Here is a 19,822-nt window from a genome sequence, read left to right as displayed (position 1 = left end):
CCACACCACCATTACCAACCTCTTCCAACCTAACCCCCAACCTAGCCAACCGATGCACCTCCCTAGCCATTTCCCTATCACCAATATCAACATGAGCTAGGCTACCCATAGACACCCTACTCAAAGCATCCGCCACCACATTAGCTTTACCGGGATGATAATGCACACTCATATCATAATCTTTAAGAAATTCTAGCCACCTTCTTTGTCTCAAGTTGAGATCTTTTTGGGTGAAGACATATTGGAGGCTCTTATGATCGGTGAACACATCAACATGTACCCCATACAAGTAATGACGCCAAATCTTTAAAGCAAACACCACCGCGGCTAATTCAAGATCATGCGTAGGATAGTTCTTTTCATGCACTTTGAGTTGTCTAGAAGCATAGGCTATCACCTTACCATTTTGCATTAGGACACAACCCAAGCCAACTCTAGAAGCATCACAATACACAACAAATCCCTCAAGCCCATCCGGTAGTGACAATATAGGAGCGGACACAAGTTTATCTTTCAAGGTTTGAAAACTCCTTTCGCACTCGTCGGTCCACTCAAACTTAGCCTTCTTTTGTGTCAACTTAGTCATGGGAGAAGCAATAGAAGAAAACCCATTCACAAATCTCCGGTAGTAACCCGCTAAGCCCAAGAAGCTCCTAATATCCGACGGGGTCAATGGCCTAGGCCAATTTCTAATCACATCGGTCTTCTTAGGGTCTACCTTAATACCATCCCCCGACACCACATGACCTAGGAAGGCAACCTCCCTCAACCAAAATTCACACTTTTCATACTTGGCATACAACTTCTCCTCTCTCAATCTTTGCAACACAACCCTCAAGTGACCCATATGTTCTTCCTCGCTATGCGAATAGATTAAAATATCATCAATGAAGACCACAACAAAGGAATCAAGGTAGGGTTTAAAGACCCTATTCATTAGGTCCATGAAGATAGCCGGTGCATTGGTCAACCCAAAGGACATGACCACAAATTCATAATGCCCATACCTAGTCCGGAAGGCTGTCTTGGGAATGTCACACTCCCTCACCTTCACTTGATGATACCCGGACCGAAGATCAATCTTAGAGAAGTGGCTAGCCCCTTGCAATTGGTCGAACAAGTCATCAATCCTAGGAAGAGGATATTTATTCTTGACGGTGACCCTATTGAGTTGCCGGTAATCAATACACATCCTAAGGGACCCATCTTTCTTCTTCACAAACAACACCGGTGCACCCCATGGTGATTGGCTAGGCCTAATAAAACCCTTCTCCAACAAGTCCTTCAATTGTTCCTTCAACTCCTTTAACTCCGCCGGGGCCATACGGTAAGGGGGAATAGAAATGGGTTGAGTATCGGGGAGGAGGTCTATGCCAAAATCTATTTCCCTTTCGGGAGGAACACCGGGAAGGTCATTAGGAAAGACATCAAGGAATTCATTTACGATCGGAACCGACTCTATAGGAAGGGTTTTGGACTCCACATCCTTAACCCTCACAAGGTGATAGAGACACCCCTTAGAGATCAACTTACGGGCTTTAATGCAAGAGATGAACCTACCCTTGACTACCACATTTTGGCTTTCCCACTCAAGAATGGGTTCACTTGGGAATTGAAACTTGACTCTACGGGTTCTACAATCAATGGAAGCATAGTATGCATGCAACCAATCCATCCCAAGAACAACATCAAAATCGACCATGTTCAACTCAACAAGATCACAAGGCAATATTTTATGCAAGATGCAAATAGGACAATTTCTATAGACCTTCCTAGCAACAATATATGCACCAATAGGAGTAGACACCTTATATGACTCACGCAACAATTCGGGCTCAACATGAAACTTTTTGGCAACAAAGGGGGTGACAAAAGAAAGAGAGGCACCCGGATCAATTAATGCATATACATCAAAGTCAAAGATTTTCAACATACCGGTAACGACATCGGGGACTTCATCGACCCCTTGCCTCCCATGCAAAGCATAAAATCGATTGTGCCTTGGGGCACCATCTTGTCGGCCCCCTCTCCCCAAAGGAACCGCATTGGCACCTTGTGGACGGACCTCCTTACCCTTGTTGCGATTTCGAGGACAATCCATTGCCTTGTGCCCCATTTCCCCACAACTATAGCAAGCACCGGTATTTCTCAAGCACGGGCCACCATGGCCCTTACCACACTTCGGACATACATCAATAGGACCCATACCACCAACACCTTGGGCCCTTGGAACATCATTGGCAAACCCCTTATGGGGCGCATGAGAAGACCCTTGGCCTTGATGAAACCGGCCTCCCCTTCGACTTTGGAACTTGCCCTCAAAACGGGCCCTCTTGGCCTCATGACCCCTCCTCTTCCTCAACTTCTCTTCCTCCATTTGTTCGGCATAGACCATCAAGCGGGACAAGTCCATGTCACTAATCAACATTGCGGACCGGCATTCTTCACTCACTAGGTCGGACACACCCATCACGAATTTGTTCATTCTAGATCGTGAGTCGGCAACCAAGTGTGGAGCATATCTTGAAAGTTGGTTAAACTTGAGGGCATACTCCCTCACACTCATAGACCCTTGTTTTAAATTCATGAACTCCACCAATTTGGCTTCCCTAAGTTCAAGAGGAAAGAATCGATTAAGGAAAGCCGTTTTGAACTCTTCCCAAGGCACCACATAGTTTGCCCCCTTCTCTTCCTTCCATTGGTTGTACCATATTTGGGCCACCCCTTTTAGTTGGTAGGCCGCCAACTCCGCCTTATCTTCTGACCTCATGCCCATGATAGCTAATATCTTGTGGACTTCATCAATGAACTCTTGAGGGTCTTCATCTAACTTAGACCCATAGAATTCCGGGGGATTCATCCGCACGAAGTCTCTCACCCGAGATGCCGGGGTAGGAGCCTGAGGAGCTTGGGCCCCGTGGTTGGCTTGATTAGCCATAGCTTGAGCAAATAAAGTAAGGGCATCCCGAAGATCCCCATTGGTCGGTTGTTCCTCGGGTGCGCGGGCTCGTCTTCCTCTTGTATTAGGCATGATCTAGCATAGCAAAGAGCAACCGTTAGGGAAGAACTTAATTCAACTCTATAGCACGACTTAGAACAAGGAGAAGGGAAACATTTCCTAAAACGTCTCATAGCCTCCTACTCATAGTTGTGGTGCACAACACAACCATGAATCGGACTCTAATCAACGCGGTGGGTTGGACTCCGAGGATCTATCAACCTAGTGCTCTGATACCAAGTTTGTCACGACCCAAGCCTAGGGCCTAGACGTGACCGGCGAATGGGGAACCCGAAGGAACCCCAAACAAGCCTCATAGCGTATCATTACACATCCTTGGTCGCGGAAGCAATTAAAATGACCATAAGCAATAAGCATAATCAAAGGGGGAAATCGGGACTAAGGGAGCAAGAGAAAAAAAGAAGAAATGGTACATAAATACCATAGATGAGTCAAGCTCAAGCATAATACACAACTTGTCCAACACCACCTCTAAACATGAGTACTTAGCGGGGGCCAAGACAAACTACCGGGCTCACCCTCATAGTCAAAACATAACTAAAAAGAAAAGTCTTATACATAGCAAAAGATCATGAGCAACGTCCCCGGAATGGAGGACTCACCAATAACCTTGATAGGAAATCGTATTAGCCACGCGGAGGAGGATGGTCAAGCGGTGCTCCGGTCCCTACATGGTGACATCATGTAGGCATAGAGTATGCGTTAGTACGTTTGAATGTACTAAGTATGTGGGATGCAATGCAATGCTACAATAGATGGACATCATAGGAAAAATGCATAATCATACCCGATAGATAGCACATTAGAGAAATGATATGTATAATGATGCTTACATAAAAATCATATTTAGTGGGACGTAGTACATGTGTGGTGAGTGACCATCAATATAGTATTTCCAAGGCCTACCACCCCCTTGGAGAGGCGAAAGAGGTACAAACCCCTCAATGTGGTTACCCGGGCCTACCACCCCCCGAGCTAGGGACCAAGGTACAAACCCCTCGATGTGGTTATACGGGCCTACTACCCCCCGTACTAGGCAACCAAGGTACAAACCCCTCGATACGGTTATACGGGCCTACTACCCCCCGTACTAGGCAACCAAGGTACAAACCCCTCGATACGGTTACCCGGGCCTACAACCCCCCGAGCTAGGCTTGGTCGACTCACACACTATATAGAGAAAATCATATACATGTATCCATTTCATCATCATTTCAATACTTATATAATCATCCGACTCATAGGACGTACATTGGACCTTCCATTTCATAAGAATTCTATAAATGGCATTTTATCAAACATATGGTGGGCTACTTGTTCATGTAAATAAAATCATGTGTTTCAAGAGTACTAAGTCCAACCAATTTCAAAATCCATATAAAACAGCCCACCAACAACATACATATATATATACATATATAACAACCTTCATAATTTGATCATGGAGGCATGAAAACCATAAACATCATATAATCATTCCATTTCATGATAATATACAAAAATAGACCATAATAGGATGTGTAGTAATAATTCCATAATTCAAGAGTTCATAAATGATCATAAGGACCCATAAACTTGAAGTAAAATAGAGGATAAATGGTTGGACTTGTGGAAAGGAAGGTTTCCACAATCAACCCACATACCTCAACTTTGGAGAATTCTTGATGAAGATTGGAATGGAGAATTGCTTGAGATTGAATCTTGAATCCGGAATTAAAGCTTGGGATCCTTGAATTTGGTTGATGATCTTGGTGGAATTTTTGGAGAGGGTTTAGAGAGAGTTTTTGGATGTTTTGAAGTTAAATGACTAAGTATGGATATGTCCCCTTTTTATAAAAAAACGTCCCAACACTTAGAAAAAAAATTGAGGCGGGTGAACAGTGTTTTCGGCTACTGGAATTTGCATTTTCTGCCGGACAGGTTTTACGAAAATGGTCATAACTCCTTCATCCTAACTCGGAATGAGGTGAAACAAATTGCGTTGGAAAGCTAACTCACAGAGCTTTAATTTTGATAGTTTGAGCTCCTTCCAGTTCCTTGTGTGCTGAGAGATATGCCCCTTTAAAGTTGACCCTCAAAATCGCATTTTTTGCGATTTTCGAATTTTGATACGGTTGTTCTAAAATTCGGGTTAGACTCATTTCCCACTCAATTTGACCCCCTGAATAAGAATATGAAGTCGAATTTCCGAAATGATGCACGGATTTTGAGATATATGGAAATTACAATTTTAGGTGTTTTCGAAGCACATTTTCGGGCATTTTTGGGGTCGTTTCACCTGCACATCCCCATGAATAACATATGCATCAGGAGGTACTGTCTATCACGGCCCTGGGTAGCTAATGGTACTTGTCCTTCAACGGATGCTGCAATACGACCCCTACTCCGACCTCGACCTCAACCTCGTCCCCTGCCTCTACTTCGGATAGTGCTCCCAGAAGCAGGCGCAGGAATAGGCTCATGATCACCACTTGCAGATGTACGAGTCCTAACTATCTGAGAGAATGAGATATAAAGATTAGAATTTCAACAAGGTAAAGTGTGCACGATAATGAATGAAAGAATAGAAATTTTCCTAAATGTCTTATAGCCTTTCGAAGATAGATATGGAAGTCATCATACCGATCCGTAAGACTCTACTAGACATTGTTCTTGTACTCGTGAGACCAGTGAACCTACAGCTCTGATACCAAAATTGTCACGACCCAAATTCACAAGTCGCGATGGCACCTATGTTCCCAACGAATAGGTAAGCCAACCCAACATATTTACCAATTATGATTAACTAATGAGGTAAAAGGTAAACAACGAGTAAAATTTCCAACTCTAATTTCCTTATAAATATGAAATGCGGAAAGCTAAAATACTACCCAAGAAATTGTGTCATAAGTACAAGAGCCTCTAAATATGATGCAAGTTTAAAACTAAATGACACATCCAAACATAAGGGATATTCTGTCTGAATACTAAAATAACAGAATAAATAAAAGGTAGAAGGAGGTGTGGGCCACCGAACAGCCAAACAGCTCACCACAACTCCAAGATACTCCAAGCTCGGACTCAAAAAGCTCCACAAGATGTGCTCGTACTCGGAATTGAATCTGCACCACAAAAGAGTGCAACAAGTGTAGTATGAGTACGAAACCACGTGTACCCAGTATATCTCATAGACCGACAACGAAGAAGTAGTGACAGGAATTTAATTAATAAAAATAAGTCTTTTACGTATACAAGTCTATAGTACGCTTACCAGTCAAGTTTCATCAAAATAAGGATAAACAAACTTCACATAATGTACAACCACCAATAAAGCACGTAATCAATAATAATGAATGATGTAATGAGATGCAGTGCAATGTTACACCATGAAATGCTATGCCTCAGAATGCCAAGTACTTTCTCAACTGTATATACACGATACTCCTCGGAAATACATCGAGAGTCATGATCCATGGGGGACTCGCGAGGTCCATATACCGACACGGGCGATCTCCACGTGTCTGTGCGGACAATCTCAACGCACTATCATAAAATCAAACAATTTCCGCACGGACAATCTCCACGTGCCCAAAATATAATCTTAACATCTTACCATCCCCAGCACAAACGATCTCCACGTGCCCAACTTATACTCAATCTCATGTCAATGCATGTGCACAATATAATCTCAAATAAAGGGGATGATGATGCATCTCAATCAATCAAATATCAGCATAATACATAACCACCTCAACTATCACAAGTATACGGGTTCAAATAAGAACACAATCACACAAAATAATTAGTCAATAATATATCAGCTAATGCCCATATGCTTTGGCATTCTCGGATTAAAATCCACATTCTATAGTAATAAACTTTCCCTTTATAACACCGGTACTCGTACCAATGCCCGTCACACCATTGGTACGAGACCCCCATCTTTCGTCCTTACCCATTGTCTATTCCGATTTTAAATCTTTAATTAGGAAAATGTCCTTCAATGAAGTCTAAAAGTCTTAACATACCTTGAATGCCAAACACGTGTCACGAATCCTCAAGATTTCACCCTTTCCTTTCGTAAAACTTCCAAACGTTCCCAATCTATAAGTTTTGCATTATTCATAAGTAAATGAGTACATAAACATTCATACTATTGTACTTCTGTTTTGGATAAATAATCGTAACACATAAAGGAATATGACAGTACCCAAATGATATTAAGAACTAAATGTATATTAAAGAATTTCCTCGCATACTGAAGCTACGGACATCACAGAAACCAAGAGTAAAGTCATGATTCCATCAAATTGTTGATATAACACCATAATCCTCTCTAATAATTATCCCATAATTCCCTTATTATATACCCTCAAACATTTAGCCGTCATTGTGGCATGATGATCCACTCAACTAACACCTTATTCTTTTAAAATCAATTGCACCCAAATTGTCATTCCAATTCCTTTCCAACAACAACTGACTAACTAATAATAATGGCTTATACCTTTCACAATTTAATAATAGATGACGGTGGCCTATACCTATACAACCAAACATACAACCTATGGTTCTTAAATTTTAACCAGGCGAGAAGATTACTACTACTTCAGTAGATACCTGCACACTTATTTTAATTTCCTTGTACCAAAATATTTATAACAATTAATGATACATCTCAAATCAACAATTTCCTTTCCCGATGAGAATGATAAATAACCCTTACCTGGAGCACTTTGTTCCTCTCTGTTCTATGTTCGACCGCCGCACAGGTCAGTTACTGCTCCTTTACTTTCTTTTCTAAAATAAACCCCACTAATCTATTTTAATTATATGGGTCAAGGGTAAATGGTATTAAATGAAGTGGTTATGGTCTTGGCCCACTAACTATTAACTGTATTAATTATTTGCTAAATATTCATCAACTAATTACTCGTAGTTACTGAATAATTTAAAATTTCCCATTCAAAAGTTTCGAGAAAAGTCAAAATAGTCCTAGTTCTCAAAACGACTTAGCGGGTCGTTATAATTTACTACTACACAAATATATATTATAATTTATTTTATTTCAAAGAAAAAAAATTAAAATCATTTAATCAATACCACTTAAAATTTAAAAATATTAATAATATTTATCAAGTATTTATTTTACGCTTAATGAGATGATTTCATATAATTTAACTAATACCTTTAAAAAATAAATTTATGAACAAATATTAGGCATGCATAGCACGGAGTTTTCGTAACTAGTAATAGTTAAAAAATGTGTTTGGATGGAGTCACAAATAGTAGGCCAAAATCACAAGTATTCACAAAGTCAGCAAGACAATCAAGTCGTAATTTTTAATCCCTACAAATTATTTCATTTATCACAAATTTACCTCAAATTTGCTGAAGTTAAAAGACCTAATTACTTCACATATCCTTCATAACTACGTCTCCTTACCAATATATGAAAGTAGCGTGGCAAAATAATTTTGGTGTTGAATATTTAGAATAGTACTTAAGTCGTGATAATGTCAAACCTTCAATCCGTTATGTGACCCTACAAGACGTATAAGTATCCAATTCATTATTCAAAAGTCATAAACAAGCCAAAATATGAAAATAGACAATAAAATAATATAAGTTTGAAAGCCCAAATAGTATCCTTTTTTTTTTACTAAACCAACTAAATTCAAACAATTATCATTTTGTTTAGTTGATTTACCAATTTTTTTACCAAATTATGCACACCCTTAACGAAAAGAATGAGAAGTCATTTATAACATTTCTTATAAGTCAGGTATTGGAAATTTTCATACAATATTAATTTAGCTACACAAGGAATTACTAGCAAGATGCAACTTCCTCCTAGTCTTGAGGGCCGTTGAATCATATTTTAATGTGATCAAGTATTTTCAACCTATAAATTTACAGGTATCAAACACTAAATGAGTTTCGTCAACTATAATTACAACATCTTAAACAAAAACATATCAAACCAAATCAAATATTATCATTTTCAAAAGCAAATTAAACTAATTATGGATAATTCTCAGAACATTAGTTACCAAGCTGGCCAGGCCAAGGGCCAAGCTCAGGTCAGCATTATCACTCTTCCTGCATCTCCTCCCCTTAATATACATAACGCCATTGTAATGAAATTTTTTCCCAAACAATATATTTTATCTGTTATAATATGCTACTTATCATTTATCGTAGGATGTACACTATTCTTTATTACTAGAGAGATCGAGTTACATGTATTTATCATTTTATGTGAACTGATTATATGTAAATTTTCGCTACATATATGATATATTGTTAGTGCATAAAATTTAAATCATATAGATTTAAGATAAACATTCAAAGTGTAGTGAATTTTTAAATCATTAATTTAATTTAACGTGTGATGACATGTTACTTATCATTTATTTTAGAATACCACTTAGTGCTAGTATTAAATTGAGTTAGCATTTGATTGATCTATTTGTGTATATATTTAAACTATTAGTTATATACATATATATCTATCAGGAAAAGAGTAATCAGATGATGGAGCAGTCTAGCAATGCTGCGCCAAAGAAACAATGCAATAGGTTTTTGCCATTTTTCATTAATATCTATGTTTTTTTACACATTAATCAAATATAATTGAACTCTTACATCTCTCTGTTTTATTGATTAAGTCATTTGAATTGTGTTTGAACTTATATACATCATGTGCATTATTTTTACAGGCGGGACAACAAATAAAGGCCACGGCACAAGGGGCAGCCGATGCAGTTAAAAATGCTACTGGCATGAACAAATAAAAATTTCAATCTAATCACATCATAGACATCTTTGTTCAACATTTAGGCTACCAGTTCTACCCCTTTTTAATTTTTCAATTTTGAACCTTTTTATTCAGAATTAGGGGATAAATCAATTAATAATTAGGTTTAAGTATTATTAAGAAGTTTCATGTTTTTTAAATTCCGTTTGGTTGCTAATAATAATGCTTGATTCTCTTTAATCTCCCAGCTTATTTTATCGCAGTTGCATTATTTTGTGTTATATATTCTCTTATATTAGAAGCTATAGCTAGGAGTTTTACCTGTTTGTGTCATTGTCATGTCTGCTTGAGCATGAAGGCTTATAGCTCCTTTTATGCTTTTCTATGTTGTTGTCTGGTTGACATGTGTGACTTGAAAAGAAAAAGACCTCAGCTTGTTGAATCGACTTATTTCAAATATTTTTAAATTAAAATAACATTTAAGCGCAAAAAAACCTAAAGTGGAATAAGAAGAGGAGAAGCGACAATGTCATTATGCATTCTAAACTAAAAAAAAATTGCAAACTTTTAGTGATAGCCGATTTGACAAACTTCTAAAATTTACTTACTTTGGAAAATATATTTTGAAATATTATTTGAAAAAGTATTATTTCTTTTTTAGAATAGTCGCTTATATTTGACTAATCAATTTGAGAAAAAAAAAACATTTTCAAATATTAAAGCAGTAATTTATGTTTGACAAATATGCTAAAAGTGCTTTTGAGAAAAAGCTAATATTTCTAGCTTTTAAATATATTTTTTTGCTATTATTTAAAATCACTTATTTTCTCTCTAAAAGTTTGAAGGAACACTTCACAAAAAATGTTAAAAATATTTTTGACTTCTCAAAAACTTAGCTCAATAAGCTATTAATGTAATATTAAATACTTTCAGGATCTTGAACACGATAATCTTACATATAGATTGTGGTCTATCACAGAATATTTCTATCCCTATCACATAGGATGTCTCACCCATATCTTTCATTTCAAAGTTCATAGAGAGAAAGTCTTTCGTCTCACTCAGTATGCTTAAATCATTTGTAGCAAGTAAAATGTCATCAATATACAAGACTAAAATTATAAACTTAATCCCAATGATCTTTTGGTAAATACACCTATTAACGGTAATCTTTTTAAATCCAAAAGATGTTATGGTATCATTAAACTTTATATATCATTGTCGTGGGGCTTGTTTGAGTTCATATATTGACTTCTTTAGCTTACACACCATTTGATCTTTTCCTTTAATTTTGAAACCCTCTGATTGGTCCATATAAACATTATCCTTGAGATCTTCATTAAGAAAGACAGTTTTCACATCCATTTGATGTAACTCTAAATCATAATGAGCTACCAAAGCCAAAACAATTCTTAATGAGTCTTTCTTTGAGACGATGAAAAGGTCTCTTTATAATCAATGCCTTCTTGTTGAGTGTATTCCTTGGCAACAAGTCTGACTTTATATCGTTCAATATTACCATTTGAATCGCGTTTGGTCTTGTAGATCCATCCACACCCGATTCTTTTAGAACTTTTTGGTAATTAAACGAGATCCCAGACTTTGTTGTATTTCATGGATTTTAACTCTCCATCATAACATCAATCCATTTATTAGACTCAGTGCTTTCTATGGCCTGTGAAAGTGAAACTAGATCTTTATGAATTCCAATATCAAAATCTGACTCTTGTAAATAAATCACAAAATCATCTGAAATGGCCGATTTTCTTAATGGCACTGTTTGTGGTTCATTTGCGTCAGATACTTGTGAGTTAGTTCCTTTTCGAAGTGTTTCACCCAAATGTTGTTCAACATTGTTAAAGTGTTCTTCAACAAGAGGAACAACATTTGTGATTGGTGCGGAAGTAGGTACATTCATGGGCAATGAAATATTTACCCTTACCTCATTAATTTCCACACTTTGTCGTTCAACACTCCCACTAACTTCACCATTCTCAAGGAATTTTGCAAATGGATTTGGACATTGTTCGGATTCGTTATACTTTCCATAATATTCACCACCTCTACCTGACCTAATGATTTTCAGTTTTCTATCTAATTGTCTTTCAACCTCATTAACGTACACTTTGAGAGCGTCCGCTGCTTGAGATTTTTCTTTCAACAAATAGATAAATCTATAACGTGAAAAAACATATATAAAGGTGATAAAATATTTTTCTCCACTTAAAAATGGAACATCAAAGGGTCCACAAATATTAGTGTGTATAATTTCAAGAAATTGAGTGCTCCTTGTGGCACATTTCTTAGTATGTTTGGTTTGCTTTCCTTTAATGCAATCTAAACATATATCAAGATCAGCAAAATTCAAATTGGAAAGAATTTCATTCTTTACTAATCCTTTTAATCGTTCTTTGGGTACATGACCCAAACGTTTATGCCACAAATAAGCAGAACTTTCATTTAGTGAACTACGTTTAATTCCAACATTTTGATGAATAATAAGCAGGGATTCAGAAAAATTATTATCGAGTTTCAATTTATATAAACCATCAATAAAAACACCATAACCATAAAAAATAGTATTCTTATATTAATTGAAACATCCATGTCCAGACTTAAAATCAAATCCAGAAACATCAAGTCTTAAAAGGGAAATCAAATTCCTAGAAACTGAAGGAACATAAAGAGTCTGTAATAGATCAAGGTGATGTCCAGTCTCCAAGATCAATCGATAAATTCCTATGCCTTGAATTTGAGCCTTCATGCGATTTCCCATGAACACGAAATTTTTATTTGGATTTGTAGTTTGGATCGTAGTGAATCCCTGCAACATATAGTGGATATATGAGTAGTTGCACCAGAATCAAGCCACCAAGTATTATTAGGAACTTCTTCTAAATTTGATTTGAAACATACAAAAGCACTAAATGTACCTTTCTTTTCAAACCAAGCTTTACGTTTCAGGCAATCTTTCTAATAGTGTCCTTCCTTTTTACAGAAACCACACATATCAGCCTTGAGTTCCTTATGAGCATCCTGCGGAACTTTAGCAGGTGCTTTTTTTTCTTAAACTTATTGGCCTTCACTTTAAGTCTTTTATCAGCTCCTTGACCTATGAGGTTAATTAATGGAATGACCTCCTTGTTTCTTAAGTCTTGACTCCTCTTGAGTAAGCATACTGGACAATTCACTAACATTCCACTTATCCTTAATAGTGTTATAGTTAATTTGGAATGGTCTATATTCAAGAGGCAATGAGTTCAAAATGAACTGAACCAAGAATGTGTCATCCACTTTCATCCCCAAGGTCCTAAGTCTTGCTACAATGTTAGTCATCTCGATGATATGATTTTGCATACTACGCGACCCATCAAACTTCATAGTCGTGAGTTCAACCATTAGTGTATCAGTGAGAGACTTATCAGCAGAACAAAAACGTTCTTCCACAAACTTCAGGTATTCCTTGTCACTTTCTGTTTGTGGAATAATACTCTTAGTGTTGTTAGCAACAGTCATTCACATTAAAATAAGGCTTAATCTGTTAGAGCGTTTCCATGATTTATGAAAACACTTATCATCCTCACTGCTCTTATCAGTAATAGCAGTACGTTTGTCATTCAGTAGGGCCAAGTCAAGATCCATTACACCTAAGTGGAACTGTACTTGTTCATGCCATTCAGAGAAGTTCAATCCATTGAACACAGTAGCAGACGAAGCATGAAAATGTAGATGAATAACTGCAAAATAGATATGCTTGCTCACAAATCAGAAAATAATGTGAATTCAGTAAAGCGATAAAAATATATCGTAATTCTCCTTTGGGTAGATACTACGACACATTATCATAATTTAAATGCCAATTTTATCTTTAATACGTAATTGAATATTTTTAAATCAAACATATACGACATCTTTGGATATACAATATATGTTTGACTAAAAAGATTAATTTATCTCATAATTTTCTCTATTCGTAGAATGATTGATTCACCTTTGACTAAATTCTTAAGTTCTAGCAATAGTGAAAGTCAATTTATCTATTTATTTTCATTATAGGCATTTCGTTAACTTTCATAGATAAATGACAATTTTATGAAGGGAAAATACATAAAAACATCCTTGAACTTGGCAGCAAAACTTACTTTAGCACCTTAACTTTACGGGTAATTATTTACCCCCCTAAACTTATTTCAAGTGAATTTAATAGTACCTTACACATATTTATAATACCAGTTTCATACTTATGGGTGAAATGCACGCGTGCCACCTCTATGCCACATCGATGACACGTCGGATAATTGAAAAAAAAATACTTTTTTTTATTTTTATTTCCCTACATTTAAAAAAAATATTATTTTCACTATTCACCCATCCTCTTTCATTATTTCATTTGGGTCAATTTCTTAACTTCTAAAATTCTGACCGATTCATTCTATTTTCATTACTTTGTAATGATTTATTATTACCTCCATTAATCTCTTTTTTCAGCTAAGTGAAGCTTCAACTTACATCAACAATGGGGCCTTCAGATTTGTGCAAAATTAGTGTACTTAACTTTTTAGATTTATCGTTAATTTTCTTGTTTAACTTCCTAATACATATACAGGTATAGAATAAGTAATGTTTAAAGTTAGATGATTAATTATTTTTTAGGGTTCTGACACTTTGTTAATTATTTATTAATCAAATCATAGTTGAAATTTTTTATTTGCTATTTTGATTTGAAATTTTCTCTTTTATTATAAATATAAACTACTTAGAAGAAGGAGAAAATCGGAGATAAAGGATGCATAGAGGAACGAGAGGAGAGGGTGTGTAGGCTGTGAGGAAGAGAAATAATTAAAAAGAAAAGAAATGAGTTGGGTTTGGGGTGATGAGTGCTAGGAAGAAGAAGAAGAAATAGGAAAAAATTGTATTGGCTGCAAAGGGAAAAAAAGGGCCCCATTTAATTTTTTTTCTCTTTATTTACGCGCTGATATTTTTTAAATTTGTCACGTCAGCAATTCGGGTGATATTAAATTCACTTGTAATAAGATTAGGGGGGTAAATAATTATCCGTAAAGTTAAAGTGTTAAAATAAGTACTTTTGCTGCCAAGTTCAGGGGTGTTTTTATGTATTTTCCCTTTTATGAATGCACATTTTTCTTAACCATACTAGTTTGGCCATTTTTGTGACTAACAAACTATATAAATACAAATGCACACATAATATCATAAAATTTTGTGCATGTGAATAATTCTATACATTTTAGTTTGGTCACTTTGGTGATTAACAAACTATAGAAACATAATACAGGCATCAAGTGATCATAAACATGATATGTGTAAACGTTAATTTCTCTAGTTTGGCCACTTTGGTGACTAACAAACTATATAAATACAAAGCACACTTAGTATCATAAAATTTTGTGCATGTGAATAGTTTTATACATTTTAGTTTGGCCACTTTGGTGACTAACAAACTATAGAAACATAATACATGCATCAAGTGATCATAAACATGATATGTGTAGACGTTAATTTCTCTGGTTTGGCCACTTTGGTGACTAACAAACTATATAAATACAAAGCACACATAATATCATAAAATTTTGTGCATGTGAATAATTTTATACATTTTAGTTTGGCCACTTTGGTGACTAACAAACTATAGAAACATAATACATGCATCAAGTGATCATAAACATGATATGTGTAGACGTTAATTTATCTAGTTTGGCCACTTTGGTGACTAACAAACTATTTTGCACAAAATATACACATATTATTTATTGTTTAGTATAACGACCACTTTAATTTATCGCACAATTTAAAAACAAAACATAATTATTACATTATGGGAAAATTAAGATCGTGAAGAACAAAGTAGCGTTTTCTCAAAAACTGAAGCGCAAACTGATTAGACCAAATAGGAATATTGACCACTTAAAATTACTCCAGGATAACACTTTGGTTCAATTTTTGCCGACAAAAAATTCTTTAAAGTTCAAACAATACTTAGACACCCTTACACAAGAGAATTTATTGTTTGTATCCCCAAATTCTGTTTCACTGATGCGGTGAAGAATACTTAAATAGGAACAAGAGATTCAATGCAATAGTCTTTATGTCTTTGTGTGCTAATTACTTGATTCAATTAGTTGCAAAAATTTTCATATGCACGTGTTTTGTACATGAAGATTATCAGTTCAAACAATCCAGGCTCTGATACCACATGTAAAATTAAATACTTTCAGGATCTTGAACACGATAATCTTACATAGAAATTGTTAGGGGCACATACCTGATGCGGAAGACATCATCACAGAGAGAAGCGGATGCGTTAGTCGTAAATTGATTTCTACCTCCTTGCCCTAACTTTATGTTACTACAACCGTCAGCGATGNGAAGACATCATCACAGAGAGAAGCGGAAGCGTTAGTCGTAAATTGGTTTCTACCTCCTTGCCCTAACTTTATGTTACCACAACCGTCAGCGATAAAATTATTGTAGAGAATATGTGGTAATCCTAATGGGTGGAGGGATGACCAACTTATAGAGGTTATGACTTAATCTGGTACGTCCATCAAGTAACCAATGTACGGACGAGATCTATTCCTTATTAAATATTATTTATGTTATTACTTGGGTTACAAGTAAACTTGGGCCATAAGTAAGAAATAATTAATAACAATTCTTACAATTAAGTCCTATAATGATCCAAAAAGTGTATGCTAGTCCACCTTCCCTGGCCTTATTAAACAAGTCAAGACCATCAAATGGATCTCAATTCTTTTTATTTCTTAAAATTCGATATAATAGTTAAAAGTTGTGTTTGAACAAATTAAAGTTTTTATCTATTATCGGCTTCAATAGTATGATCATTAGGGAAATATAAGAGATAGTGATTTATTGTGAGACGGATACTTCAATAAAAATTCATATATCAATCAATTTAACTACTAAGATTTCCTTCTAAAATAACCACATTTACTTTAGCAAATTTCTGAAACTTGAATTGACACAAAGAAAACTCTAGCATAATGTCTTGAAGTTTGAAACGATACTAGAAATTCAAAAAAAAATGTCCTATAAGCCCTATTTCTCCCTTTCAATTTGTTATTAAAAAAATGTATCTATATCATCATAGATGTATTAAAAAGAAAACCACATTAACGATTCCTTGCACTATTTAGCCAAGCACGATTATGTCTATCTTTATTCACAAATCAATTCCCTAATGCTTAGGTTCAAGAACACCCTATATCAAATCATATTGCAATTAAGAACTAATGACCCTTTTCAAGCTGAACTCAAAGTTCATATATAATGTATCTAATTATTGATCGAACAATCAAATAATTAAATACAAGATGTGAACAAATACCCACATCGAGAAATTTATCTCTCAAAATAATATTAAAAATCTACATTCATGTTGGCATTTCATAGCTCCATAAAATAATGAGCTAAGATACGATCTCTATTAAATTCTAAATGTTTGTGCATATACCATAATTACAATAAAAATAGTTGAAAATAAAATGAATATATAAATGAAAATATTCAAGCAGAGGTGCACGTATATCGCTTCATTTAAGGAAATTCAAGTTCACATTGACATAATTTACACTAATTCAGAAATATATCTCTTGACTTGTTCCCTCCAAGATATAACAGTCCAATAATATCGTACAACTCCAACAACTCCGAATTAGTTGAAGAGTTCAAAATTTCAATAAAATAACAATTTCCTTCAATAGAAAATTATTCTCTTTTGTGTAGTGAATTAGTTGAAAACCTAAAATATATTTTTTTGTGTCAACTCTCTCTTTCATGACCCTAACCTCAAAATATAAACATGATAATACTAAACATTCACTTTTTCTTTCTATCCAACACAAGGAAGAAACACTTTTTTTTTATAGGTGTAGAATTTCCATCAGAAATAAATGTCAAGAATGTAGTTAGTCATTTAAGAATTAGTGGGACATTAATAGCAAATAATGAGAAGAACATGACTTAGTAGTTATATAAGTTACATCAAGAATAATTGACCATTTTCTTGTCAATTTATAGATATTAAAATAATGTAGTTTAAAATTATAACTTCATATTTTTTTCTTGTCAATTTATATATATATTAAAATAAGTTAACGAGTGCACATGCACCTAACTATATGTGTGGGTTCACCTCTGATTCAAAAGACATAAACAAGTCGGAATATTAAAATAGACAATAAAATAATATAAGTTTGAACCCCAAACAACATAGTTCTTTTGAAAAAAAAAAACGAAACCAAACTAAATTCAAACAATTATCAATTTTTTTAATTGACTTATATCAATCTTTTATTTGAATTGATTTTTTAAACCAAATTATGCATACCCTTAACGGAAATAATGAGAAGCCAAATAACACAACATTGTGAGGCAAAGCATTTTTCTTATAAGTCCTAGTCTTGAGGGCCGGTGGATCATACTTTAACGTGACACAAACATTTTCGATCTACAACTTTACATGTGTCAAGCACTAAGTGAGTTCCGTCTACTATATATAATTACAACATCTTAAACAAAGACGTATCAAATCAAATCAAATACTATCATTTTCAAAAGCAAATTCAACTAATATGAATAATTCTCAGAACATTAGTTACCAAGCTGGCCAGGCCAAGGGCCAAGCTCAAGTCAGCATTATTGCTCTTGTCATTTATTTTAGAAAAAATACCACTTAATGTTAATTAGTATTAAATTGAATTATCATTTGATTGATCTATTTGTGTAGTTACAAGTAAATAAATAAAATTAAACTCATGTTATATACATTTATCAGGAAAAGGGTAATCAAATAATGGAACAAGCTAGCAATGCTGCACAGTCTGCCAAGGAAACAATGCAAGAGGTTTTTGTCATTATTTTTCATTAATATCTATTTTTTTTACACATCAATCAAATAGTTGAACACTCGTGTCTCACTATTTTACTGATTAACTTATTTGAATCGAATATAACTTATATACATCAACATCATATAGTTAGTTTATGTGTTACTTTTATAGGCGGGACAACAAATGAAGGCCACGGCACAAGGAGCAGCAAATGCAGTTAAAAATGCTACTGGCATGAACAAATGAAAAATATTCATCTGATCACATCTTTGTTCAACATTTAGGCTATGGGTTCAACCTCCTTTTTGAACTCTTTTATTCGGAATTAGGGGATATATCAATCAGTAATTAAGTTTGAGTATTATTAAGAAGCTTTACTTATGTTTCTTAATTCCTTTTTGGTTTCTGTTAGTGAAAACTTACAAGATAACAAAAATACAAGATTACAATTGAAAATAAATATGAAGAAATAAATCTCTTCAAGCTGAGGCGTGGATATCTCGCTCTCTTTAAGGAGATTCAAGCTCACTGCAACAAATGTTTTCACCGGTTCAGCAGTAGTCCTTTTGACTTGTCCCCTCCAGGATACAGCAACCTTCACAAAGTATAAGTCAACAACTCTGGACAAGAGTTGAGTCCAAAACTCCACAAAAAAGAACACCTCCCTTCAACTAATAAAAACTCTCTTTTTGACTAACTCTTTCACTCTATATTTTTCTTATGTGTTGTGTGTGACAAACCAAATGAAGACCACCACTATTTATACTACAAGAAGTCTTCCTAGCAATGAATAGAAAGATAATAGGGTAGTAAATAGTGAAGATAATGGTCTTAGGAGTTACATAGGTTACAAGGATAATGGAGGAGTAAAGAATGGAATAATGAGAGGGGTAACCAATGCCTCTAACGTGTATTTGCACAACGACCAACTTTCCAACGTTCACAGAACGCAGCAAAGTGCATAAGCCTATGGTCATTAATTGACCACTAAGTAATGAGGCGCAAATGCATGTAACTCCCACGTCCTCTATTCCATCTTCATGGCAGAAAGGCTATACTATGTTTTAACAAATTAATATACAAAATATTAATATTAAAATGCTAATAAACCAACAATCCCCCACTCATTTTAATATTTGATAAGAGAGTCCATCAGCTGAAGGAAGACTACTATGCATAATGAAGGTGTGCTCT

General features: G+C 35.0%; 2 protein-coding genes across 3 annotated transcripts; both read left to right on the top strand.

The window, feature by feature from the left end:
• Window positions 1-8,996: 8,996 nt before the first annotated feature.
• LOC125848647 (stress-induced protein KIN2-like) lies at window positions 8,997-9,795 on the top strand. 2 transcript variants are annotated; one of them, XM_049528557.1, is made up of 3 exons: window positions 8,997-9,081; window positions 9,518-9,576; window positions 9,717-9,795. In XM_049528557.1, exons 1-3 carry the CDS (start codon window positions 9,025-9,027, stop codon window positions 9,793-9,795), a joined length of 195 nt encoding a protein of 64 aa, XP_049384514.1. In that variant the 5' UTR covers window positions 8,997-9,024. The 2 variants fall into 2 exon arrangements, with proteins under 2 accessions (XP_049384514.1, XP_049384513.1); XM_049528556.1 differs by having other exon boundaries at window positions 9,518-9,578; window positions 9,713-9,795.
• An 8,575-nt stretch (window positions 9,796-18,370) lies between these two features.
• LOC125848646 (stress-induced protein KIN2-like) lies at window positions 18,371-18,896 on the top strand. The gene is made up of 3 exons (XM_049528555.1): window positions 18,371-18,427; window positions 18,574-18,642; window positions 18,800-18,896. Exons 1-3 carry the CDS (start codon window positions 18,371-18,373, stop codon window positions 18,872-18,874), a joined length of 201 nt encoding a protein of 66 aa, XP_049384512.1. The 3' UTR covers window positions 18,875-18,896.
• Window positions 18,897-19,822: the final 926 nt, after the last annotated feature.

Source organism: Solanum stenotomum, chromosome 12 (assembly GCF_019186545.1).
Source record: "Solanum stenotomum isolate F172 chromosome 12, ASM1918654v1, whole genome shotgun sequence".
In the NCBI taxonomy this organism is placed as follows: domain Eukaryota; kingdom Viridiplantae; phylum Streptophyta; class Magnoliopsida; order Solanales; family Solanaceae; genus Solanum; species Solanum stenotomum.
The sequence above is the reverse complement of the archived record's forward strand: the minus strand, read 5'-3'. Positions and strand labels throughout refer to the sequence as shown.

What these genes read in the sequence shown, in the direction of transcription:
- LOC125848646 (XM_049528555.1), top strand. Translation starts at nt 18,371, where the DNA reads ATGAATAATTCTCAGAACATTAGTTACCAAGCTGGCCAGGCCAAGGGC. An exon ending in AGGCCAAGGGCCAAGCTCAA is followed by an intron (nt 18,428 to 18,573) that starts GTCAGCATTATT and finishes TACATTTATCAG; the next exon opens with GAAAAGGGTAATCAAATAAT. An exon ending in CCAAGGAAACAATGCAAGAG is followed by an intron (nt 18,643 to 18,799) that starts GTTTTTGTCATT and finishes TTACTTTTATAG; the next exon opens with GCGGGACAACAAATGAAGGC.
- LOC125848647 (XM_049528556.1), top strand. Translation starts at nt 9,025, where the DNA reads ATGGATAATTCTCAGAACATTAGTTACCAAGCTGGCCAGGCCAAGGGC. An exon ending in AGGCCAAGGGCCAAGCTCAG is followed by an intron (nt 9,082 to 9,517) that starts GTCAGCATTATC and finishes TATATCTATCAG; the next exon opens with GAAAAGAGTAATCAGATGAT. An exon ending in GCCAAAGAAACAATGCAATA is followed by an intron (nt 9,579 to 9,712) that starts GGTTTTTGCCAT and finishes CATGTGCATTAT; the next exon opens with TTTTACAGGCGGGACAACAA.